General features: G+C 40.8%; 1 protein-coding gene and 1 non-coding gene across 4 annotated transcripts; both read right to left on the reverse strand.

Moving 5' to 3' along the window:
* Positions 1 to 276: 276 nt before the first annotated feature.
* RNF149 (ring finger protein 149) lies at positions 277 to 23,618 on the reverse strand. 3 transcript variants are annotated; one of them, XM_085214187.1, is made up of 9 exons: positions 22,928 to 23,618; positions 15,046 to 15,296; positions 12,327 to 12,395; positions 9,494 to 9,576; positions 8,902 to 8,998; positions 8,347 to 8,376; positions 6,057 to 6,252; positions 3,683 to 5,692; positions 277 to 787 (listed from the first exon to the last, which is right to left on the reverse strand). In XM_085214187.1, exons 1-8 carry the CDS (start codon positions 23,385 to 23,387, stop codon positions 5,634 to 5,636), a joined length of 1,245 nt encoding a protein of 414 aa, XP_085070313.1. In that variant the 5' UTR covers positions 23,388 to 23,618; the 3' UTR covers positions 277 to 787; positions 3,683 to 5,633. The 3 variants fall into 3 exon arrangements, with proteins under 3 accessions (XP_085070313.1, XP_085070303.1, XP_085070322.1); XM_085214177.1 differs by having other exon boundaries at positions 277 to 891; XM_085214196.1 differs by lacking the exon at positions 8,347 to 8,376 and having other exon boundaries at positions 277 to 891; positions 22,928 to 23,617.
* On the reverse strand, positions 3,329 to 3,442 carry LOC116216254 (small nucleolar RNA SNORD89). The gene has a single exon (XR_004158707.2). It is a non-coding gene; the product is annotated as a small nucleolar RNA SNORD89 (small nucleolar RNA).
* Positions 23,619 to 25,909: the final 2,291 nt, after the last annotated feature.

The following is a 25,909-nucleotide window of genomic DNA, read 5'->3' on the forward strand; positions in this document are numbered from 1 at the left end:
AATTGAAACAGGCTGAGAAGGGCAGGGGAAATGAGATCTTCTTGTTTTGCCTTTGTTTCTAATTAGGAAAAAAAAACTTCCCTAAGTCAAATCTGCTTTCTTTGCCTGTGACTACAATTGGAAAGGAATCTCCCCATCTTATTTTCTTCCCTTCTTGTCCAGGAGAGGAACAGATAGCAACACAGTGGGCCTCCAGCAGCCAGCCGAGGTCAACCCACCACAGTTCTGTTTACATATGTACAATAAAGAGAACGCTGAAGCTCTTCAGAACATTGCTTTTTAAAAGGTCTGTATAATTTATTATGGAATTTGAGCTTTTAGCCATTAAGTTACATCAACAATGCATAACTTGACATTCTTATAATTGTACATACACAGTGGAAAAAACAACAGTTTGGTGCTTAATCCAATCAATCAACGCAACCAAGTTAGTACAAGGTTACCATAAAAGCTGATTGTCAATAGTTGTTGACAAAGACTAGCAAGTTGAAGTGGTTATCTGCACTCATGTTTCTAGTAGAAGTGAATTCAAAGTTTTGGACTTAAGCTTCAGACTAATGACACGATGGAAACTCAAATTACTTTGCTGTTGTAAATTCAGAAGGATATGCTCATTTAAAAATACAGTATCATTACCATGTTTCAGATGGTGAAAAGTAGCTTCAGGTCCGATGGAAGTAAAATGAACAGCTTCCAGGCAATGCATTCTTCACACAAACACATGCAATCGTAGAGACATTCTACTTTTAAACTTTCTCAAATCGAGTTCTGCAATACAGCAGGATATCTGAGGAGAGAGATTAGGACCCATACTGAACAACAACAAAAGCCATCAGCTTGATTTGTGCATTTTTAATCGACAATTCCAATTCCCAAATCTTCACATACCACCTGTGAGAGAAAAGAACAACTAGTAAAGATCAGCATCAAGGACAGAAAAAAAATCACTGCTGCCACTTCTCATTTCATAAGTTAGTTCAGCGCAGCCCTAATATAAAAGTACATCTCAACTCAAAGAGGAGTTGCCCTGCCCTCCTCCTCCACCTCAATGGCTCATTCCCTTAGCCCAGCTCCAAACTTCATCTTGTTACACAGTAAAAACATTCTGTTTCCTAGCTTGTCAAAATACCACTTGGATGGATTTATTTTTCTACCATTTAAGCTGAGTAAGTTTATCACACTCTTAAATTTGAATGTGTGAGCCAGAACTAAACGAATAGTTGAAGCATAAAAGGAAAACTGGGAAAGGCCACCCTTCTGTTCTTGTATCAGCATGTTCAATTGGTTTAGGGCACCTTGTCAAGTCTTACTGAGACTGGTGGCTGAAGTGAAACTTGTGGAAGAGAACAGTCTCTTGTCAAGCTGCCAACATCAAGAACACCATTCCTTCCAGGTTAACCTGATGAGATAATGACAGTTATCCCCCTCTATTACGTTTCAGTTCCACCTCTCCTTATAGTCAGTACTTCCTTAATGACCTCAGCATATTTGTCCAGCACAGAAATGCTGCGTTCAGTTCCTAGCTCTTCAGCTTCAGACTAAGGAAATGACAAACTCCAACCAAAGACACCCAACATCTGACAACTACATATGACCTCCCCACTCAGAAGACTATCAAGATCAAGCTCTTACAGCTCTTTTGAGCAAGAATTCCCAGTTTTACTGAGCACTAGGATACTGATGTGTACCAAGGCTGTACATTTATGGCATAGCTGCACTTATTGATTCGGAGTGCCCTCACCCTCAAGTAATGATTGGTACTGCTAACAGCAGTCTAGACTTAGCTAGACAAAAGAAGTTTGTTTTTATGGGGCAGTTACACCACCAGCTCAATATGCTATCCTATTTATTGCCACAATCGTGCAAAACCAACATTTTAGCTTCTGATGGAGCTTATCAAAACCTGTGACTGTATATCCCACTTGTCTCAAGCACCCTCTGAAGCACAGGGATAGAAGGGGACAGCCATCACCACATGCGTGCTGAGCTTCTTTGCACAGCCTTCTACTGCCTTGCCTTAGAGAAAACGTAGAAAGCTGGGCAGAAAACCAGAAGACCCCTAAATCAAGAAGAGGTCAAAAAAAGGACACTTTGCATACTTCCCTAAGGATGTTGCAACAGTATTTCGCTATGCCCAATTATATCCCTGAATAGGAAAGAAATTCCTTAAGTGCAGTAAGAAGCCAGCTTTGGTAGGAATATAAAAGCACCCAGTTCATTAGGTAAGTAAGAGTTTAAAAACATTCTCACTGTGAATAAACCATCCTGCAACTCCTCTGGCATGCCTTCTCTCAAGAATCTAGCTCTGATATCTGGCAACAGGCAAATGGATGACATTCATACACTTGGCAGTAGGGCCCAGCCAAAGGAGTTGCTGCTATCTAATCAAATACTACAGAGAACCTCATCCAAGCATTGCTTGAAGCCTATTTTTGCTTAGAAGAATGCAGCCTTGATTAGAGGTAGTTAGTGGAAAAAAATCCAAATTGTCTAGTTAAACTGGTACCACTGGTAATTTAACTCACAGTTAAGATGCATTTAGATTTGAAATGTCTACAAGTTCATTTTTTTTCCTTGCCAACAGGTCTAAAAGCTGAAGCTAAGCTTTGAAAAAATTGCTATTACATTTTTCTTTAATTTCGCATTTTTAGACAATATAAGTCTCACTTTAAACACCAGCCCATTTGATACTTGTCTCCTTTCAAAATCTTTTGCACTTTACAAGTTGCTCCCTAACAGTACCGCTAGAAGTAATGAAATCATACTAACAAATACCATCCCAATGAAATTCAACATCCTATAAGAAGTACATTCCTTGGTCCTGCTAGGGATTTTCCTGTTTATTTATTCAACACTGCCCAGTGTGGCTGAGCATTTCATCCTGTCCACTTCATAATCACACCACATAGATGCCTCCAGCCACTCTGGAGGGTTTCAATGAAATGTAACAAAGGGACAGATCTCAGAGAAAAACCTTTGCATGTTTTATGGAAAAACATGCAGCTAGAATGAGAACCCACAATACATACAGCATTAGCTCACACATTAGGCAGGAAATAGCCTCAGCAGAGAGGCCGATTATAGATTCTCCAAATGGTGGGCAAGGAAGTTAAAGGACATTTACCCTACCATAGGTAAAAATTACATATATATAATCTGGGTACCTGTGTTTACCCAGAGCTGCCTTCCCCCACTTACTCTAAACGGTCTGTTTCAGTTCTAACCATATGTTTCTAAGGCTCTTGGCTACGTTTTAAGTTCCATGGACTGACTCCTTCCTGTTGTTTATTTTTACTCTACCACTATTTTTGCTGAAGTACACAAGCTTTCTGAGGTCAGACCAACATTCGCTTCGGACAATTTTGTCATTGTGCTTCCCAGGAGAGCAAACTGCTTATTGGAGGCACTGCAATTCGGCCTTTTATTGTCATCATTCCTCAGCAGCACAGCTATGACAGACTATGCACAAAGACTCCTGTGACATTTTGCATGAAACAGGTATAGTGACATTAGCAGATGTGTTCCAGGAACCTTTAATATTTGTCCACTTCGCTAAAGTTGTCAACACTTCAGATTTTTCTAAGTGCATTTAGCTTCTCTACCCTTCCTTCCAGATTTCAGCTTCAATTCTAAACCAAAGCTTTTTGTTTTAGAGCTATTACTTAAATTTTTAAGTACTTACCACAATTCTCCCCTCCAGCATGAATACTGCACTGCAGATATCAGCAAGATACAATCCACAGATTAACAAGACTTCTCTTGGTAATTCTTCTTGGTTCCTCCTCGAGCTAGAGTTTAAACCCTCTCAACATTTACTAAAAGAAACAATGTTCAATTTTGTGTTAAGGAAGAGGGAGAAGACTTAGTTTATAATGTTGAAGAGATAGTTGAAAAGGCAGTTCCGGAAATGTTGATAGGCTTCTTTTGGAGACAAACGTCCCTATACATTGTTTGTTTTAGTTGTGGGCTGTTTTTTTTTATTTGTTCAGTTTCGGAGATGCTTGGTCAGTCATATTCCATTCTCATGTGCTTCTTGTAAGATAAAGGCATCACAAAAACTTGCACCTGCTGGTGACATCAGAACTACAACCTGACAATTTTCCAGTAAACCTAAAAATTACACTCCTACAAGGAAGAGGCAGATTATTGTCAATAAGCAAGCATTAACAGGAACATTTTGAAGGAAATTTAGGATGAAACATCTGCTCTGCAAAGTAGAAGTTCAGACTGTGTTTCCCCAGATGAAATCTTTCATTTTCTGGAACATTCATTCTAAACTGAAGAAAAGTTATTGCTTCTATTGAAGCTCAATGTAAGTTAGAAAAAGAATTGCATATTTTCCATAAAAACATTCCAAACGTACATTTTAAAAACGAAATGCATTCTGAAACAAATGTCTGGTAACAGACACCATTTTAAACCACCTGTAAGAACAGCTTTACCCAAAAAAACTGAAGAACATAGCACATTTATAACATGACAATGCTAAAATCCTAAGCGATTCATTTAATACCCTTATTAAGTAGTGTTTTAAATATACATATTTCTTTACAAAACAGTTTAGCAATTCCCTATACCGCTTAAGAGTATATAAATATAAGAGGTCATACTGGGAGATGTCAGGGTTTATATTTACTCTCGGATGTTTCAGGTTTCACAGGTGTTTGACTATAAGGCACAGTACTGCTAATCTGAAAGAAAGGGATGAAAGGTAGTGACAAACCCAGTCAAAACCCCCTATTATGGAATCTCCAGGAGAAGAATTCTAGCATCTCTACACAAAGAAAAGGTGTTTATAGGTCCTAAGAAACAGTTTCAATTTGCACATAAAGATGGGAGCAGGAATAAGAAGGAATTAAGTCTTATAAATAGACTAATAAATACGTTTTAGCTATAGTTAGCCCTTTACCTCTGTTCTACTGAGTTTAAGATTGAAAGAGGTAACCAGTGTGCATATACCTAAATAAGTCTACATGCTCAGCACGTGAAGACCACCTAGCACAACCTATTGCTGCCAAATTCAGTACAAAAAGCTAGTGAGACAGAGTCTCCTTTTGCTCTCAGTGGAACACATTACAAGACCAAATTTTTATTATATGTACGGAAAGTTGCAACTACTAATTTTTTTCATCAAAGTGGATATGTAATATACCCATTAAGTTGATTCCTTCAAAGGTTAGATTGTGTCTTTTTTAACAATGTCCATCTCCAATTACAACAGATCAGAACTTTCAAAATATTTTAATTATTGTAGTCTTGTAAGTGTTCTCCATATATACATGCTGAACATGAGTAGTGCTTCCAAAACATTTATCTATTAGACATTCTACATTGTCTCACTGCCTTGTCTTCATCTTGTTACAGCCCTCTGAAACACAATGACATTGTAATAATGCTTACAGAAAAAGGGTTATTGCATCTTTTTATAGGATGAGACATCCAGAGGAAGTTTTATAAAATCCTCTTGCGTACAAAATTTTTAGTTATTAGCCCTTTTGGAACACCAGCTAGAAAAGTTTGAAAGGTAAAATAATTTACATTGTTATTTTCCCATTAACCAGACAGAAGTTCATACTACTTAAATAAAAAATAGTTCTTCAACGACCTATCCAAGGTATCTTCCATGAAGCAGCTCAGTGGGAATTTCCATTAGATAGATGTTCTCCATGCCGGTTATTACTGACATCCACATCTAGAAGTCAGAAATCAGAAGAAAATTTGTTTCTAGATTCATCTTTTAAATTGTTTTATCTAAATTCTGGGAACAAATAGTCATGTATATATAAGGTTCAAAATGCTCCACACAAGTAAACAGGTGTTTTGGGAAGATTGTATCTTCTCCCTCCCCAAACAATTTTTTTCCAATCTTGACAGGACTGCCTTGTGATCTACCTGCCTGTTTTCTGAACATCAGTACAAACACCACTCCATCTGCTCTGCAGTGCAATACTAAGACTACTAACATCATTTGGAGATCTTCCACAGATCATTTGGCATCTTCCAGTGCCAATAATGGCACCACGGATTATGAAGCGATAAACTGAATTATTACTTACCAAGTAATGCTGTGGTTTCACCTGCATCCTCTTTTAAACTGGTACACTGCAATACAGATTCACTGGTGGAGGAAGCTGACAGTTCGCTTACTTCATTTCTCTCATCTTCTTGTAAAGCAATACTCAGACTTCCAACTGAAACACTGCCACTTATTGATTCAGGTATTGGAACTTCTAGTGCATCTTCAGGGTCCCCCTTCAAAATTAAAATACATTAATTGACACTTCTGTCCACCATTACACATCAACGTTCTTCCATATTATCACTTCATATCTTCACCTTATTGGAAAAAATGACTTTTTTCAGCTAGTATTGCCTATAAGTTCACAGGTATAGTATTTAGTATTCAGCAGTGTCTACTTCAAATATCAATATCAGATCCCAAAATACTCAGAAAACCAAGAGTGGCAATGGCAGGAGTCAACCCATCCAGCTGGAGTATGTCAACACTTCGTCAACAGTACTGATGCAGTCTGGTTAGGAGCACACTCAGCACGTATGAAGTCCTCACTGAGCAAAACTACCAGTTATGCAGAAGATTATATGAACTGCTGTTTTTTCACAATAGTAGTTTGGCAAGTTGCAACTTTTCTTTTCTTAAACTGGAGTAAACAAAAGTCTGACATAGGAAAAGGCTTCTCTCTTCCTCCAGCCTAACTTTAAACGTTAGTCTGAAAAAACAGAAGTAATGCCAGCTCCTTACATTGCAGGAATAAAACTTGCAATGTGGGCAAAGGAACTTATTTGATCTGGGGGACAGCATAAGCTACTCCTCATAACTTTTAGAATGGATCCAAGTCCTACATACGCAATTCTCTTCCTAAAACTGAACCTTAAGCTATTGCTATTAACATAATCAGACTATTTAAATAAACAAGTACAGTGCAGCATAAGTAGCTCTTCTGCAGGCTACAGAATGATCATTTTCCCTCTCCTCAAAAAATTAGCAAAGCAGGCCTTCTATGCTGTTCCTTCCTTTGTTCTTACAACAGCACACTTTATAGCATGCTGGATTTTAATAAGCTGTGGAACAACTGCATCTGAACACAAGCTGAGACACACGTGATACTAAACCCCAAAGGGTGTGAGTGTCAAGGAAAAGATCAGTGATTTTTTGTTTTCAAAACTTCAGCAGCTAAATAAGCACTGAAGACAGAAGATTCAACAATGCTCACCTAAACCAGAAAGTCAGACACCCTGAACTGCAGTTCTCATTTTTCATAAGTAGTAATAACTAGTCTACTAAGTACACAGTTTACAAAACACAAGGTAAGTAACAGGACTTCCTGTCTTCTTTCTACCATAAGCATTTAAATATACCAAAGCATCTGAAGTGTTTACCATAAAACTGAATTCAGCCTTCAAGCTCTTAGCATGGCTCAAGAAACTTCTGTAATAAGGCTGTACCTTCAAGTCTGTTGTTACAAGTCAGCAAGCACCCTGCTGAAAGAACTGCCTTGCTCTTCACACTTTTGTTCATATCAGCAAAACGTTTACACAATTGCTCTATGTATCAGAATGGACAACCTGGATGAGGCTGAAGACCAAGCTAGAAAAAAAAGAGCTGAATGATATCTCACACTACTAACTCCAGCACAACTTGAATGGCTGAGAAGACATTTTCTCCATTCCACCAGAAAAGAGAACTGGACTTCTGTGTTTAATACAATCTCATTCAACCTGCTTCCAATATTTTTATCCAACAAGCAGAGTCATTAATCCTCTTGGTTAGCGTTGGTATCAGTACCCCCTGCAATAGTAGGAATTCAAGGAATAGAAGTATTCTGAAGTCTGAAGTGTTTCAGCTTTGAGACTGTATACGAAAGGATAGAACCTTTCACATACAACACAAGTTATGTTAAAGTTGAAACAAGTTGAAAACAAGCAAGAAGCAAGCTATTAACAATAGTAATGTAGTTATTTCATGTGAGAAGATTGAAACTCTTAGATAAAGCCTTACTTGCTATATAGGACCACCTTAATTAGGTGTATATGTACACATGGAATGTAATATGTATATATACACACATACTGCATAGCAGGAGCATTGCCATCCTTCACAAAACAAAAAAGTCAGTCAACTGTATAGCTGCTAAGTCTCTGTAGTGAAATAAGAGAGAAGCTAGTCATAATGCAGACCTAGCCAATGAAAGGAAGGCCCCTGAATCCAAGGAACACCCCTGCTTCCTGAAGATCTCTGCAGATCAGTAGAAGAGAAGAGGTACATTCATGTCTAAGGCATCTTAATGGAACTCAAGACTATTTACCAACAATGACCAAGTAACCTACCGCGTGTGTCTTCATCTCTCTTTTCTGGTGCTGTCAGGAAGAAATGAGAGCACATCATTTTCTCTATTTAACCAATTTCCAATCAATGTCTTTAGGAAGGTTCGCAGTAGTGCCTCATTTACAGGGATAAAATACTGGGTATAAGTGGAATTATATGTATGTGCTCAAATATATGAAAATTATACTCAATTTATTTTGAATTGCAGTTCTCAACAAGATTGAAAACATACATGAAATCTACTGAATTAAGTTAGTTTTTTTGTAGCTTGAGCAAATTGCCTCACTTTTGCTTTAACTTCATTACTATTGTCAGCTGATGACAGAAAAAAAAATGATTACCACAGAGTACACAGAGGGTTCATAAACAGTTCAATATTCTGTTTTAGCTCCTATCCACAAAATTCCCTTTTTTTCATATTCTCATTCACTCTTGTATCTGTGCTCAGCTCCTCCAGCTAGTAAAGTAGTAACTGTTCTCAATCTTAACAGTTACATGAAGACTTGTTTAATGCATTATACTTCTTTCTTGAAGATTAAAACAAGTGTGCAACGTACCCAGTATCCCAAAGCTTTGATAACATCTAGTTTACACATCGGACAAGTTCGATGATCCAAAAGCCAAGGGTCAATGCACGTTCTATGGAAGATGTGTCTGGGAAAAAAAAAACACAAAAAACCAAGCACACCCTTTAGAACTTACTATGAAAACCAGACGTTACTTCATCAAAAGATATGCAAGGCACCGCCTTGACAGGTAACCCAACTCCTCTGTAACCCTGACATTTAGGTACTGCTTAATTTACTAGGATAGATGTAACCATAAGCTCTGGAAGCATCTTTTCCAGGTGTGTTAACCTAAAATAAAAGATTGCACTAACTACAAAGACACCACTGAAGTATCATTTCAACTGTGTACAATTCAAACTTACAGTTTTATTTCATTTTTACACTTCTCCCAATTGTTTCTTTTCCTCCCATATGTATGAAATTCTATATTGTCTTCCAGTACCCATCTATGTGCAACAGGCCATAGGAATGGCAGGGTTTCAGCCCTGATACCAGTTTCAAAGAGCCTCCAAAAGGTTTGTCAAATTTTTGGTTAGGTAAAACATAGCACAGAGAGAAGAGAATAACAATGTTAACTTACTTGCATGGCAGAATTCGGACAGTATCTTTCAGTTTGTAGTTCTCAATGCACACAGCACAGTTTTCCACATCAACATCTAGACCCTAAAGACAGTAACATTTAAATGCATTACGTCCATGTCATCACAGAACAAACTTCTGAGTTTCCATAAAAGGTGGTATAAGTTAGCTTAGCAAATAAAACCACATCCCTCATTTAATTCTAGATGAGGTGATTTCATCAAGCGATACCAAATACCAAAAGTCAGGCCCCTAACTCAAGGGTTTCTAATTGAAATAGCTAGAAGTGGTATGCTAAGCTATCTGTTAGACCTGAAACACTGGTTTGGAGATTGGCTCCCATGAACAATTCACAAAAAACACAAAAATCAAGAAATTTTTTAAAAAGTCACCATAAATGAGCGTGCAATCTAATTTTTAACTGATCCAAGACTTGCAAGAGATTAAGCAGAAAGTGGTCCTTGAGGGTAAATATTGTGAACCATCTTTTTCCACATATACTTTTCTTCTACCACATCCTAATATATATCCTTTGGCGGCCAACGGAGGGGAAGTAAAATTTTATGATTTTTAAGTCTCTTCTCCAAGCTTATAGCATAAGAAATTCAAACAGCATTCCCCCCATCCCTACTTTTTTTAGGGGTTATTTAAATTTTCTTAACAGGTCTTACTGCCTCCTTGAAGCCTTACTTATGGTTCTAGTAGGTACAATAAATACCTCCTGACAAGAGAAATAATTCAGTGTTAATTGAGTTGTTTGAAAATAAGTACTAGAAGAACACACAGTGGGCCAACTCCTTTCATTCTCCACTGAAATATTTCACATTTACTGCTGACTGAAACAGTTAAAAATGACCACAAACATTCAAATGAATTAGTATGACAAGGAAGCTTTCAACTTCAAGGCAAAATTTCTCCCTCCTTTACATGCTCTTACTTTACACAACGTCTCAAATTACCAAATCTCTTTTTTTTTCTTTTTTTTTTTTTTTTTAATATAAGCAGTTAAGGAGAAACATTTTTCCTATCATAAATGTTTTTTCTTATTCTACACAAGAGACAAAACCCAAGCGTGCAGCACATGACCAAATGAGTGTCCATTTCGCAATAATCCCATAAGCTTCTCAGGAAAGATCTACATGATAGGAAACAATTTTAAAACGTTGACCTATTTTTAGTTAAATATCTCAACTCTGAAAGAAATGACAATAAAAAACTGTACTGTGTCACAATAAACAGAATAATTGCACTCTTTCTGTCATAAAAACAGAATGAACAGAAATATGAACGGTACCATTTTTCTTTAGAGGCAAGACCGTGTTTTCAGATAAATTCACATTAGTTCAAAGGTACATTTGCACCACTAAGTTACCAAAATTGGTTAGAGCTGGCTGACTCAAAACAATTGAGATACTATTCACCAAGCAGAAAAGCTTTATTTTAGATATTTTTATCTGATTTCATCCTTTGCTTGACCAACGCGCCACTAATAGCTGCTACGAGCAGACTGCACAAGAACTTTGTTAAATCCCCCTATTTTATTTACTTTGCTGACAGATACATTAACAGGAATGAACTGATACACTTTAGAATTCCCCCATTCTAGAGGCTGATTGAGTGTCAGCTTAAAAGCAATTAACAGCTCCATTGTGCTCCTCATGATAGAGTTTACCATGACTCTACCTCCATTTCTTCCCACGCAGATGCTATGCTTTGATGCTACTTCATGTAAGTTGTCATCCACTTCTATATTTCCTTCTTTCTAACTTCACCTTGTGAGGACGATGCACATTTCCCATTCTGAACTTGGCCGATTACTTTTTGATGCCATTTACAATTTAATTGGAAGCAAGAAATAATTTTAAAGTACTAAAGTACTCTGAATGTACAAGAGAAAAAAAAAAGGCAGGCTCTGTGACTGCTTTAACCTCAAACTAGTTTGCTACACAAAGGACATTTTCCATAGCGTATAAACTAAACGGCAGCAGTCACACCACATCTTAAGCACCCTTCTTCACCTTAATTTTATTCATGGATTTAAAGAAAATTCTTGTTTTCATCTCTAAACATGCCAGTCCTTAAGTAAAAGCTGATCAAATAAAATAAATAAGGCTGGGAAAGAAACATCTGTATGCTAGCAGAAATCTTCTCAGAAGTTAATTTAGCTTTTAGGTTCACAGCTGCCTGAAGCTAAATTGTTTCTTTCAAAACCTCTTTTTTTCCTACCTCATATTTGTTCTATGAGTTATTAGTTTAGGCCTTAAGCTGGTAAAATTAACTTTTTGAAAGCTATACTGAATTTTTAGAATTGTTTATTCTAGTGGAATTGTTTTAGCTTCTTACATTTGTACTTGAAGTCTTTATAGCTCACGTATCGTATGCTGAAAAAGTTGGAGTGTTTTGCTTTTCAAAGTTTTTTAGATTTGTAAGGCCCTCTGAAAAATAAAATGGGATGTTCTCTTAAATGAAAAGCTTATATCAGCCACACAAACTATACAATCAATAGGTCCTAGGAAGAATTTTGCAATCTACTTGTTGATGTTTTCAAGTGCTGTTAAGATCAGTGTTTCCTCATCTTTATAGTAGTATCAGCTCTTTTTTGTCCTCTGTTCTGTGTAACTAGATACTAAGTGCAACGAACCAGCCTCGTGTTTCAGAAGCAGTTGAATTTTGACTCTTCAATTTTAAAATTGGTCTTCTAGCAATGCAATGAAATCAGCCTAAAATTGTAAGAATCTCACTGCAGTTATTTTGAGATAATTTCAGACTAGACTCCAATAAGGCATTATGACATACTTCAAATCATTCATCAAAAACCAAAGCCACCAAGTTACCTTGTCTCCACGTTTCACAGTATGCAGTTGAAGCTGGCTGATTGCTTTCTTGGTTTCCTTTCTATGTCCCTTGAATAAAGATGTGAAGCATTAGCATAGACTTGAGCTTTAAGAGCTGCATTTCAAAGCTTTTAAACATTTTCCACATGGATTACTAAGCCTCCTGAATGCATCAGAAAATTCAACTCTGGCCAGATAATTTATTTTCAAAGTACAGATGCAGAAGAACTACGAGTCTTGCACTCTTGGGGCACAATAGTAAACATTATCTATAGGCATACTGCTCTAACAATGGCCTCAGCTGGCACAGAACTAAGCAGATCAGACATACAGTCTTGTACAGTAGCTGCTTGCATTAAGGGCCTTCCCACACAGGAAAATTGAAGTTAATTTATGCTTTAGAGCTGCAACAACAGAATTAACCAGACCTTCTTGTTAGGCCAAGCAATGAGCAAGCAGGCTGTAGGTTTTATACAAGTTTGAGAGTAGGTGGAATCCTGCCGAGTAGCCTACAGCTGGCTACCAGGTCAAAAGGCTGCTTGTAGCTATTCATGCCTTCCCTCCTTAAACACTGTCTAACACATTATCCAAAGCTTTACACTGAAAGGACACATTATGCAAAGGAGACAACAAGAAAGGCTTCACAGACATGAGACAACATACTGGACTCCTATACAGTAACAGCCCTAATTATGCTTGGAGGGGAAGCAAGCAAATAAAGCAGTACTGTATTCTAAGACAAAGACATAGCTACTGCTAGAAACTGAACATTCCCAATTAAGAGTTTGATCAACCTAGCAAGAACTCCCACTGATGAAATACAATAATAGTAATAAAAAAAAAAAGCACCTTTTCTCTTAATGATGTCACAACAACTTATATCCGTTATATGAACTTGAAGTACCTTTCTTCTCCCCTCTCAAGTAACCATAGAATGGCTTGGGTTGGAAAGAGATCCCAAGGATCATCACGTTCCAACCCCCATGATAGGAAGTAGTCTGAAACTTCCCCCACACTGCACTTAACCAGCAGCAGTTTCTTCCACCTTCTGTAGCAGCTCGGGTTTCCTGCGCTGGCCTGCTTCACCTCCAGCAGCAAGAAGCTGTTCAAAGATTTACTGCTAAACTGATATTAGAATGTGTCACAAGACACCTGTCTGCAACCTCACTAAGCAGCTGCAGAGTAGCTTGCTTTATACCATGTCATAATTAACTTCAAAGTTTTAATTGTGCTGAAGTCAATAAGCCAAACAAATAAGATTCAGGTTACGTAAATGACTTCCTCTTTCCAAATTTCTCTCAAGATTTCTAACACTGTATTTTGACCAAAGATATTCAAAACATCTCACAGCTTCACAGTTTCGTTAATCTGTTTTCAATAGTCGCTATAAAAGAGGAAGATCTAGGGAACATGGCGTAACAGTCTAACGCTAGATGATTTCATTTAATTAAAAAGCATTTAGATGACAAACTGTTAAGAGTTTATGGTACTTATTTTTGGGAAGCACCCCATTCAATCTAAAAATCTACAAACTACAAAGCATTTGATTTCCCTCCAGGGTGAACTACCCTAAGGTACATGCAGGCAGGAAGAAATGGTTTTCTTAACTAAAAAAAAAAAAAATAGAACAAAAATGCATTCCTCCTTCTGTAAGTACTTCACAAGAAAATATTTTTCTTAGAATTTACATTCAGAGAATATTTTCAAGACTTAAATATTTGAAAAGAAAAAGGAAAAGATGACTACAGGGAATCAACACTTCATGACTTCATGTAGACTGCAAGTTTAACTAATACAGGAACACAGAAAGGGCAAAGCAGAACAGAACTTATTCCTTCCTGACCTCTCCTGTTCTCCCATCATGCTCAGCACTTCTAACAGTCCCACTGAGCACAATCTTGCACAACACATGCTCCTTCCAGAGCACTGCTATTCACAGCAGTTTTTGTAAGGCATTAGAACCATAAATGTAAGCTCTAATTATTCTGTCTTAAAAATAAGAATTACCATGGTCTCCTTCTTCATTAAAAAAAATAAATTCTGTTTAGTAAAGATAGTACGTTCAGAATGAAAATTACATAAGAATGAAAATAACTTCCACCCTTTTAACATTAAAAATTAACTTAGATGACAAATAACACAAGAAACTGCCCTCATTCATTTTTTAATGATTGGCTAAATTAATTTCCCACTACTTCATATTGGTTTCTATAATTACAACTAGCCAAGCATATAGTGCTAACTAGCAAACTGTTTATTGCTTCACTAATCATCGCTGAATACTGTTGGAGGGCTATAAGAAAGAAAGGGACAGACTCTATAGCACGAATTGTTGTGACAGTACAAGGGGAAAAAGATTTCAAACTAAACGAGAGGAGATTTAGATTGGATAGAAGCAATTTGATTGACTTTTTTTACAATAGGGGTGATGAGGCACTAGATCAAGCTGTTCAGAGATGTGGTGGAAGTCCTGTCCTTGTCAAAGTCAGGCTGGACAGGGCTCTGAGCAACATGATCTAGCTCTAAGTATCGTTGTTCGTTGTAGGAGAGTTGGATTAGATGACCTTTAAGAGTCCCTTGCAACTCAAACAATTCTACAATTCTATGACAACATAGTAACAAGGAACAGATCTTTAAAAACACTTCAATAAAACACAGGAAGTTAGGCAACTGATCTGACAGAAGACTGCAAGTCCTTTCAAGCTGCATCTCCGATTACCTGGTTTCCAAACTGTGATCCTGTATACAGGAAACGTTGGATATAGTAAAAGATCAGCCAAGCAAGCGATATAATCATCATGGTGATGAAGGCAATGGCAACAAACACAACCGACTGACCGCTGATGTATTCCTGCACGTGACGCGTGCCAACGCCAATGGTCATTCTTACAGGAATGCCTCTTCGTACTGGCTCCAATATCTCTATTCCTTTCGGATAACCAACCATTATCACCACTGTATTTCCTGTTCCTGTTAGAGGGGGGAAAAAAAAAAATATGAAAAATCAGTAAAAATTTTGGCATTCTAGCTTGACAGTAATTTGGGCCTCTTCAATTAAGAGCAGGGAGTAAAATTACAGGAAAGTGTCCTCATTTTTTCAAGAACAGTAGAACTTACATAAGGTTTAATAATAGAGAACCCTTTACTTACATTATGAAACTCAAGTGCGAGATATTTAGGAGTTTACACTACCAAGTGTATTGAAAGTACACTTTGCTTTTATCAAGGCCCTACACTCCTCATTCCACACAGCAAGAGGAGGTGTAGATGCCATGCAAAAAGCTGGCAAGCCATAAAGATCTTATCTTGAATTTGCTAAGCTTCTAACATACAACTCAAGAACAGTTAGCCTTCATTAATGTAGGAACTTGAACTGCAGCTGTAGACAGAATGTAAACTACCACTGGACAAAAGACAACAACGAAAAGACTGGATAATTAATATTCAATTACATTATTATTATATGTTATTACTAAGTATTCACAATCTAATGAGACATCAAGCCGAGAACTCGTCAAGAAATACTTTCAGACTCTTCTGGAAGCATGCAACAAAAATATATATTTTCTTAAATACTAATACTCAAAAGCATTCCATGCATATGGAAAAGAAAGCACCTAATTAAAAAAAAAAAAAGACTAAGCACCATATTGCAGCCAAACAAGCTAAGATACTGTCAAGACCAAATGGCATGAACAAAGACTCCTTGTGACTAGGGTTTTACTCAGTTTCGTCTGGAAGTGATTCCAGTATTGTCTCAGAAACATCTGATCAGTATTACAAAACAAATGGAAATTAAATATACTTGTTATGAATGTCACCTTTTCAATGGTCCATGCCGTTTTTATTTGAATAGTTCTTACTATACGCCCTTGGTAAATTACAGCTTTCTAGTTTGCCTTATACTCCTGTCTCTGAGAAAAGTCAAAATGAAGCTTGATCCAGGGAAAAAGTCATGGAATAAAGAATAGAATTTCCCCAGCTGAAAATAAAAAGTTGTAATATCACAGCTACCCTTTCAGATTCACAACCTTACTGACTTGCTACTTGCAGCGAAGCCTCCCACTGAAGATGTAAAGCCTCTTCCCTTCCCAATTGCATTAGTGGCACTATTGGCAAGTCATGTTAAAAAAAACCTGTTGCTTAATATATGGCATTATGTTCAGTGGGGATTCTGAAAACTTGGAAAACCGTTTTGGACTCACCTACTGCCTATTACCGTGCAGAGTTATTTGCCTTAAATATTTCAGACATCTTCCAGCTGAGACTGTTCTTACTGAGACACCCACTCAACCTTGCCACCTCAGTAACTCTCCAAGGGGAATGGGCTCACAGTGCACTTCTGCACGTAGCAGCCTTCCCCCCCCTTCCCCCCCTCCCACCAGAAAGTGTGATGGGCAGCTGAGGACGAAAAGTTGCAGGTTCCAAGCACAAGCTGAATAACCCTCCTGTCTGAATGCCAGGTAAGCTTTTCCAGCTCCACCTTATGCAATCACCCCACTGTTCAACTACCGTAAGAACTATTACACCCATCAGCTGCTTCCAGACCTGGCAAAAGAGCAGCATTTCCAAATAGGGCTGGGTTTCTCAAAGGTCTGAGAAAAAGGTGCTGCTGGAGCAAGGCCCAGCTTATGTCCCTGCTTAGCCATCCAGCATTTGCTCACCAGCAACCATCTGCCCAGCCAGCATTCACCTAGCACCCAGCGTGTGCTGTCTTGCCTACTGGCTGTATTCAGGAGATGCAGAGCAGTGAAGTTTAAGACAAATAGGGCAAATCCATGAGCAACTAGCTCTACTCACCAACAGTGTGACTATTCACACAATACCGCAGATCCAAACACACTCAGAATTGTGCAACAATTATTATTTTTCTCCCTAAACTAGCACAAAAACATTACTAGACAAACTAATGAATCCTGTAGAGAAGGACGTGCGATATTCTTCTCGCTTTCTGACCTTGCACTGCATCAGTAAGTTACCAAGAAAAGAACATATTAAGTTAAAAATGAATCCCACATAACCAAGAACCATTCTCCACAAGACTCCATCTCCTGATTTAGGTAGACCGTTAATTAATTGCGAGAGTTCACAAATACCAGGATGGGTGGCACCAGCATTCATGTATTTTCACTCTTACTTGAAGAATAGAAGGCTGGAAGCAGTCTGGATTTTTCAAGCAACGCAGACTTCCTCTTTAAGCTCAAAATCTACACTCAGTTTACACCTGCTAGATAGATCTCTGCACAATTTCTCTCTCTCTCTCTCACACACACACACACACACACACACACTTTAAAACCCCACAACACATAGCAATGCCTACATCTGTAGTGTCACTGGCATGTCCAAGTAGCAATCAGTTATTTACTTGAATTGAAAGCAGGGTATTTCTGCACAACTGCTAGATACTGCGACAGCTTCCAGTTTTAAAACTAATGTAACTACTGCAAATTTTATTAAATGTCCATTAAAAGCATTTTAGCAGCTTTAAAGACTTGGTCAGGAACCTGCTAAGATGCACACAAATATGATGGCCTTGAAGGTCATGAGACGTAAGGAAGGGAAGAAAAAAAAAACAAACTGAGATCCACTATTACAAATGCAACCTCAGAAAGGCAGTTGCCCTGAGCAGCCTGCAAGACTGAGGACTTTAACTCATTCCTCACTCTAATTTTAGACTTCTGTTCTGAAACGCATAATTCAAAGACAAATGGTGTTGAGTCATTCCATCAGCTTCAACTGCAACACAACTCAGACCTGAAAAAAAAAAAATCACACTTTTAAAAACCTCAAAGTCACATACGCTTGTTGAGAGCACATTTTGCTGGCTTTGCTGTTCTCTACTTGTTTCTACTTCTGCAAAAACCAACCACATTTTTACCCCATTACAATAAACCTGGATTTTTTTTTTAATTATTATTTTTTTTTATTTCTAAGATTTGCTTCATGCTTCAGCGTCAGGTAGATTTGAGATCTGGTGTGTGCTTTTCTAACCCTTATCATCTCAACTGAGTGCTGGGAAATCCTTAGGATACCTGGAAATAAGGACAGAATCAGAGAAGCACCAAGGTTGGAAAAGACCTACAAGATCATCCAGTCCAACCATCCGCCTATCACCAATAGTTCTCTTTAAACCATGTCCCTCAACACAAAACCCAAACGTTCCTTGAACACCTCCAGGGTCAGTGACTCTACCACCTCCCTGGGAAGCCCATTCCAGTGCCTACAGAATTACAATGTACATGTTTGAAACTCTGTGGAGATGAAGTTATGTACCCTGCTACTGAGCCAAGGTCAGTTTTACTGCATATATTGTTACAGCCTCCTCTTGCAGATGGCAGCCAGCACTCTCCTCACAAAGAGAAAGCTATACAGACAGAAGCCCCTTGATTCCACACAGCCTACACAACCACACTTATTCCCATTCATGAACACACACAACGTAAAGATCATCTTCTATCATCCAGAAACCAACCACAGTCACACTCAGTTTCTGTCCTCATGAGAAATGTTAGAAGGCTCTCAAGGTTTGAGGGAACTCAGCCCTTAGAGCCAATTTAAATATCTCTTACACTGACACAATTAACACTGAATATGTTTTGCTCCTGGCAGCAAAACAAAGTCTCTGATCTTTACCAGTGCCATTTACAGCAGCAATCAGATGACAAGCTTTTCCCCAATCACCCAGCCCCACCTCATCTCTCCAGATCCTAAGTTTGTGTGTTATCACATGCCTCAAGAAGCAGGTATACATTCAGAAGAGTCAAGTAGCCAAGCAACTAATACAGCCTCAAGTCCCAATTTCCACATGGGCTTCCAACATGTATGTATTTTTACACACAATAACACAAGCATTTTGAAATTACTTTTGTTTCTTTTAAACAACTTAGCAGCCCAACACAACAGCTGTTCTCCAGGTTAAGTAAGCCTCCGATTTCAGTTCTGTCCTCTCAGTAAAACAGCACTGAAGCTTTCAGTAGTGAGCAGTGGTAACACAGAGGATTCTCAAGTGGTACATAATTCAAGTATCGCTCAGGTCTCTGAAAGAAAAGTGGCAAAGGGCTGAAGTACGTGCCAAAATAATCCTAACTCTGCCCGTTGGGAGCTGGCAAGAGCTTTTAGAATTGTCAGTACAAAATCATTCACACCTATTTAGTTCAATATAGCTGCGTAAAAAAACACGTCAATGAAGAAAAGAATTAGCTAGGTGTATTTTGGCAAAGCCTGATTAAAAATAAGTTACATAAAGAAAACTGTCTTAAGTGTATGTTTTCAGCTATGACCCAAGCTTCCCTCAAATCCACAAGCCAAGCACTGAAGCTCCATTCCAGACTCATCTTGAACTACTGCAGCCGGTCCCCATTCCTACACACAATAGTACAGCTGTCAAGCAGAGCAATACTTCATATTTTACTCCTATTTACATTCTGATCAGGATCCTAAAATCACAGCTTGCGAGAGTATTCACAAATGGCTGGATGCCCAGCACAAAGTATCGGTCTCTCCACTTCCCCATTTCCAAGCCAGAGCACACCCCAGCTCATTGGTCTACTCCCTACAATTCTCTACACCTTGACACTCCAGACGCCTCCCCAGCCTCTCCCAGATAGTATTTATACACAGTATTTATTTTCCTTTCAGAAAGGAATTTTAAACCTTTGCATTACATTAAGTTTTCACCCCCCACCCCCCAAAATAAACAGAGTTCAAAATGCCTGCAAACTCTATTTCTGTGAACCTGAAGATGGAGTTTAGACCATACGGATACAGTAACTGAAGGACAGACAACTCCTTGAGTCATCCAAGCAAAACGAATGCTTTCTACTGGAAAAAATTGCTCCACAGCCACACGTGAAGTGGTTTCACTATTACTTCCCTCAGGGAGACAAGACATGCAACATTCTCAAGAACTTAGAGAGAGAGCAAAGGCCTGAAACACAGGAGACGTCAGTAAAAAGTTGTGTCTGAAGAACCTTCTTTTGCAGAAAGGAACAGGACCGCAAGGCTACATGCTCAAACTCCTGGCTGCGATGCTCCAAAACTACTAACTGAAATCCCTGCTCACTGCATTCTTGTGACGCACACAGGGCACCCATAAAACAAACAAGTAATCTGCAGATTATTTGGAATTTTTGTCTTTAGTCAAATGCTTTGACACCAGCTAGCACAAATCGCTTCTTGGCCTCACCAACAATCTTTTTACACAAGCTGGAGTAAGCCTAAAAGCACGCAACTGCCACCACCATGCGCAGAAGAAGCGTTAAAGGCAAGGATTTTTAGAAGAATGAAAAAATGAACCTTAGAGATCGGAACAGTCCCCCACTTATCACCTGAATATTATTCAGGCTTGCACACACATTTACTGTCTAGAACAACTACTGTCTTGCATCTTTTCCAGTGCCACAGCTGCAAATCCACTAAGTGGATGTTCTTCATATATGTGCAACTCCACTCCTTACATACAGCACTACAGATCTCTCATAGTGTTCTACGCACCCTGCTCACAAGTAGGATTTTCCTCATGTCACCTCACAAATCTGTTCAGGAGAATGGAAAACTCACATCTGCAATAAAATATTTCTATATTCCATGTTCACCCTTGTCCCATTTTTCTTAAAGCAACACAAAGCCTGAAACACCAACAGTAATTCTTCCCTATATTCCCAGAAGAACGCACCGAAAATTTCAGTAGCTATTTCAAACATTTACATGATTAAAAGTTCCCACTGTGAAGCAAAAATCTGTTACTTGGAGATAGTGCTTATATTGTAATACAGCACATCTCCATGCCATCCAAACGATCTTGAGGTCCAGCCTGCATTTGTGAAATCACAATAAATAAGTACAAACGTATAACTGTATATAACTACACTAAAGCCTATTCTTCACACAGACAGAGCTTTTATCAGCAAAATTCCAACAGATTACAAAGAGAAATGTTAACAGAATGGCAGCAGTCAGGGAGCATTTGTTTTCATATTGCTGACAGATGCAACTACACTAGCAAGTCAACACAAGGTCTTCCACTACACAAAGAAAAAAGAAAAGAAATAAGCAAGATAAGAAAAATTTCACAGAAAAAAAACAAATATTCATAAGAGACTATGATGGTGCATTAAGTGGAATGCAAGAAATTCTCACAGGACAAAAAAAATTGTACTTATCAACCAAAGTGACAGCAAGAATAAAAGAAAAATGAGCAAAGAACAAAATAATTGCAAAAGAAAGAACCTTTACTGCCACACAGGACCTAAATCAGAAGCCCATCTTAACTTGCAGTCCACCTTCTCTTTCACAGCAGGTAAAGAATGATTTGGAGCACAAGTCTCAAAGGGAGCAACTGAAGGAACTGGTATTGTTCAGACTGGAGAAGAGAAGGCTCAGGAGAGACCTTATCACACTCTACAGTGATGTGAAGGGAGGTGGGGGTCAGCCTCTTCTCTCAGGTGGCAGCAATAGGACAAGAGGGAATGGCCTCAAGTTGCACCATGAGAGGTTGGACATTAGGAAAAATTTACTGTCAGAAGCAGTGATGCAGTGGCACAGGCTGCCCAGGGAGGAGGTGCAGTCACTGTCCCTGGAGGTGTTCAATAAACAAGTGGATGTGGCACTGAGGGATGTGGTCAGTGGGCATGGTGGGGGTGGGCTGCTGGTTGGCCTGGGTGATCTGAGAAGTCTTTTCCAGCCTTAACGATTCTATGGCCTACTCAATCACGCAGCAGGCAAGAAGGAACAGTGATTACAATCCTAGCTGTGCCAGCAAGAGCTACCTTTCCCCCAGTATGCTGTGAGGCAATTTTCAGCTTGCCACATTCAAGTAACACTGTTTTCTGCAGAAACACCTTATAGTTCTACTTCAACCAAATCCCTGATCCTCCCTCTCCTCACCACAAGGACAGCCTGGCCACTAACCAATTCATCACATCAGGAACACAAGTCGCTGATACTTTTGGCATGATTTGCTTCACCTTTCTATTTTCTTCAAGACCCTCCAGTTCCTCTGAAGCCTACAAATGCTAACAGATTTTTATAGGAGTGCTTGGAGGATTTTTTTCCTTTTGCTCAAGCATTTGATCTTATCACATCTGTTAAGCCAGCACTGCACTCCGGGCACAGGTCGAGCCGCGGCTGCAGCATCCATCCCAGCTCTGACATCTGCAGACAGCACGGCTCCTTTCCGTAGGCTAGAGATAAGCGCGCTGTGACAAGCCAACTCAACGTTTTCCTCTAGGCATCAGTTTTCTCACCTCGTCCCCAAGCTAGAAGCTTGTTTACCTTCCTCCCAGCCCTCACACGGGAGAGGACGACGAGCAGAATAGAGCCGGCGGAGCCGCTTCTCCTCACAGAGCCGCGGCTATGCACACCGAGGCAGCGCGGCGCCCTGAGGCGCTCGGCACAGCCCAGCTGCCCCGGCTGCCGCACGCCTGCCGCGAGGTGCGGGCTAACAGAACCACGGCCCCAAGCAAACCCTGCCCTCAGCGGCGATTTAAGGGACGGAGCGGAGGAGGCTACAAGCGGCTCTTCGCGGCGTTACCACGAGGGTCGCTTCCCCAATCGCCTGCCCGCCGTCCCTCAGACAAAGCCGCCTCCTCCCCGCTCACCGAGGTGGGACATGGAGACGGTGCTGTTCCCGAAACGGGCCTCGTTGTAGATGACCACGGCCGTCGCCCGCTTCCTGGCCGCGTTGGTGATCTTGTCCTTGAACGTGCAGCCGCCGCGGGCCACCAGCGCGATCCAGGGCGGCGGGTCTCCGTCGGGCGCCGGGCGGCCGCCGGCGGGTAGCGGCACGTCGTAGTCGGTGTCGGCGGCGCAGCCCTCCATGTGGCGGGGCGAGGCGCCTCGGGGGATGCCCACGTGGCCCTGCGCGCTCTCCTTGGGCGAGCTGTCCCCGTAGCGGCCGCTCTCCGTGTTGCCCCGCACCGTGCGGTTGCTGAGCGGCTCCACGTAGCTTGTGCTCACCCACGCCGTGTACCACTCCAGCGCCCGGGCTCCCTGCCCGCCCGGCGCCCCCAGCGCCACCAGCGCCGCCGCCACCAGCGCCAGCCGGGCGCGCCGCACCATGGCCCGGCCGCCACCGCCGCCGCGCCGGGACGGCTCAACGGGACGCAGCGCACGGGAGAGGCGAGAGAACGAAGACGAGGAGAAAATACAAAAGGAGGCCCCCGCTCTCGCCTCGCTCGGCTCCGGCTCTGACCCCGCCGCCGCGCAGGTGAGCCCTCCCGCCGCCCGCTCCCCGCCCCGGGCGGAGCCGAGCCGCCGGCGCCGCTAATGGCGAGGCGGAGGCCGGGCCTGCCGCCCGCGCAAGCGCCCATCCGCCCCGCCCCGGGGGATGCCGGGAGGGCGCCGCCCATCCCGGGAACAGCGGCTGGGGGGTGCCTCGGTTCCGACCTCCCCGCTTCGCTCGGCTCGACTCGGCTGGGCTCGAGCTGCCTCGGTCTTCAGTCCGCTCACCTGGTCAGCCGTGGGGAGGCCTCGGGGCGGGGGAGCCTCCCGTGCTAATAGCTGCCACTGTAGCCCTACGCGTGCCATCGCCCCGCACCAGCAGGTCCTCCAGTGTTGTTTTCCCTTGGCCCTAGCCTTAGATAACTATTTTTAAAATAAAGTCCAGTCAGTCGAGCCCAGTGGTACATGCGTGAATTGAATGAGTCAGCGCCTCCACCCTTTTCCTCACCCACGTTCGAGGGTAGAATAAGCGTCCTCCCTAGGGAGAGGCGGGCTGCGGGGCAGGAAGCGGGGAGGGACAGCAGCAGGTACGGTCGGAGGCTGCCAGAAATAGAGCGCGGTGTGTGGCAGGGTAGGGGAGGGGAAGCCAGTCACTAAAGCTAAAAGTTGAGATAAGAGAGGCATTTGAGCCTCCTTCGGTACAATAGCACGTTTGGGAACAGTGATTCTACCACCGCCTTGGGCAGACTAATGGATATTCCAAGTTGGATATTAGGAAACATTTCTTCTCAAAAGGAGCAGTGAGGCAGTGGCACAGGCTGCCCAGGGAGGTGGTGCAGTCACCGTCCCTGGAGGTGTTCAATAAACAAGTGAATGTGGCACTGAGGGACGTGGTCAGTGGGCATGGTGGGGGTGGGCTGCTGGTTGGACTGGGTGATCTGAGAGGTCTTTTCCAGCCTTAATTAAGCCTTATATGAAGGCTTCTGCATACCTTTGCAGCTACTGAAATGGATCAGCTTTTCCTCAGCCTTTTTGAACAATCTCACACGTTTGATTTTCCTTGAAAGGTCAACAGTCATTGCGTCATCACAGTCAGCTACACGCACTGTCCAACAATGTTGACAGATCTCTGTAGAGTCTTCTTCCTAATCGTGACTGTAGATCTGACAGCGCCTGGCCTACTTTCTGAGGAGGGTGTACTCGGACAAAGGCCTTGAGCTCAGTAAGTCCTTGGTGCCAGCAGGACTGCTTTGCTCTGTCAGCATCAAGGCTATTGTGCTCCACGTTCTGGCTCACAGTTGGTGGTAAAATAAATCCAGTAAAAAAAAAAAAAAACCCCTTAAACCCTAAACTATTCTTTAAAGTAACTCAAGCATTCTCCCCAAATACTTGGCAGTATAGTTTTGGGACTCTCTCCAAAGGCACTGAGCATTGTGAGAACAAGATCAAAGGAACAAAGTCAAGATGACAGCCAGGACAGATCTATGGAGTGCAGTAAGGGGCTGTGGAGAAGAAATCTGAACAGCAAGAGTAGTTAATGAAGGAAAAAATACAGGAAAACTCTGGAGGATATTAAATGGTACATGGTGAATGGAGTTAGTGGCAGAGCAGATGAGGTAGAGGCTGGATGTGTTGAAGAACAGCAAGCAACAGAATTTTGAAGGAGCCAGAAGGTGTTTGGCAAAAAGCAGATTGAAAAAAAGTCAGTATTTTTAGTGAACCCAAAACTGTAGTTCAAGTGAGAATTTTTTTTGGAAAAAAAGTGAAAGATACTTACTGTAATCAAAATAGACATTGCTCCAGAAAAGGGATAGAGGTAAAAAATAAGTAAGTAAGTGAAAATGAAAGGAACATCTGTATGGAAGATTGAAGAGTATGGAGTCATTGGAAACAGGAAAATTATGCTGATTATGGTTTGTACAGGATAGGAAACTATTGTCGTGATCTTCACAGAGAATGAAGTCCAACCAGTGACAAGGCAAAGATGATAAGGTGTAAATAGGAAGGAAGCACAGACTGTTCCCTATGCCTTTTTTTTTTTTCCTTTTTTTTCTTTTTTTTAATGAAGTAGAGACTTTAGTGGAAGAGCTTGAATTTTGTTGAAAGGAGGTGCGAGAAAACAGTATGAAAAGGTAACTCATCAGCCTGGGCTTAAGAAATCTCGCCAGAGGGAAGCAGACAGAAAAGAACAAGCTGTAACAAGAAATTACAAGAGTAAGGCTAGCAGTGGAAAAAATAGCACTGAGGAATCTTCCAAAACACCATTAATGCACACCTGATAGGTGCCGGCTCAGTCTCCTGGCAGACAGGAACAACGATTGTTGTTAATAATAACAATTAATTGCCATGCTGAAAACAGAGCTGATAAAACTGAGAAGACGAAAGGAAGATAGAAGGTGCCCAGCTGCTTCATCCCTGGA

The sequence above is a fragment of the Meleagris gallopavo genome, chromosome 1 (assembly GCF_905368555.1).
Source record: "Meleagris gallopavo chromosome 1, MGAL_WU_HG_1.1, whole genome shotgun sequence".
Classification (NCBI taxonomy): Eukaryota; Metazoa; Chordata; class Aves; order Galliformes; family Phasianidae; genus Meleagris; species Meleagris gallopavo.

What these genes read in the sequence shown, in the direction of transcription:
- RNF149 (XM_085214187.1), bottom strand. Translation starts at nt 23,387, where the DNA reads ATGGTGCGGCGCGCCCGGCTGGCGCTGGTGGCGGCGGCGCTGGTGGCG. An exon ending in GATCACAGTTTGGAAACCAG is followed by an intron (nt 12,396 to 15,045) that starts GTAATCGGAGAT and finishes TCTTTATTCAAG; the next exon opens with GGACATAGAAAGGAAACCAA. An exon ending in TGAAACCACAGCATTACTTG is followed by an intron (nt 5,693 to 6,056) that starts GTAAGTAATAAT and finishes TCTGACTTCTAG; the next exon opens with ATGTGGATGTCAGTAATAAC.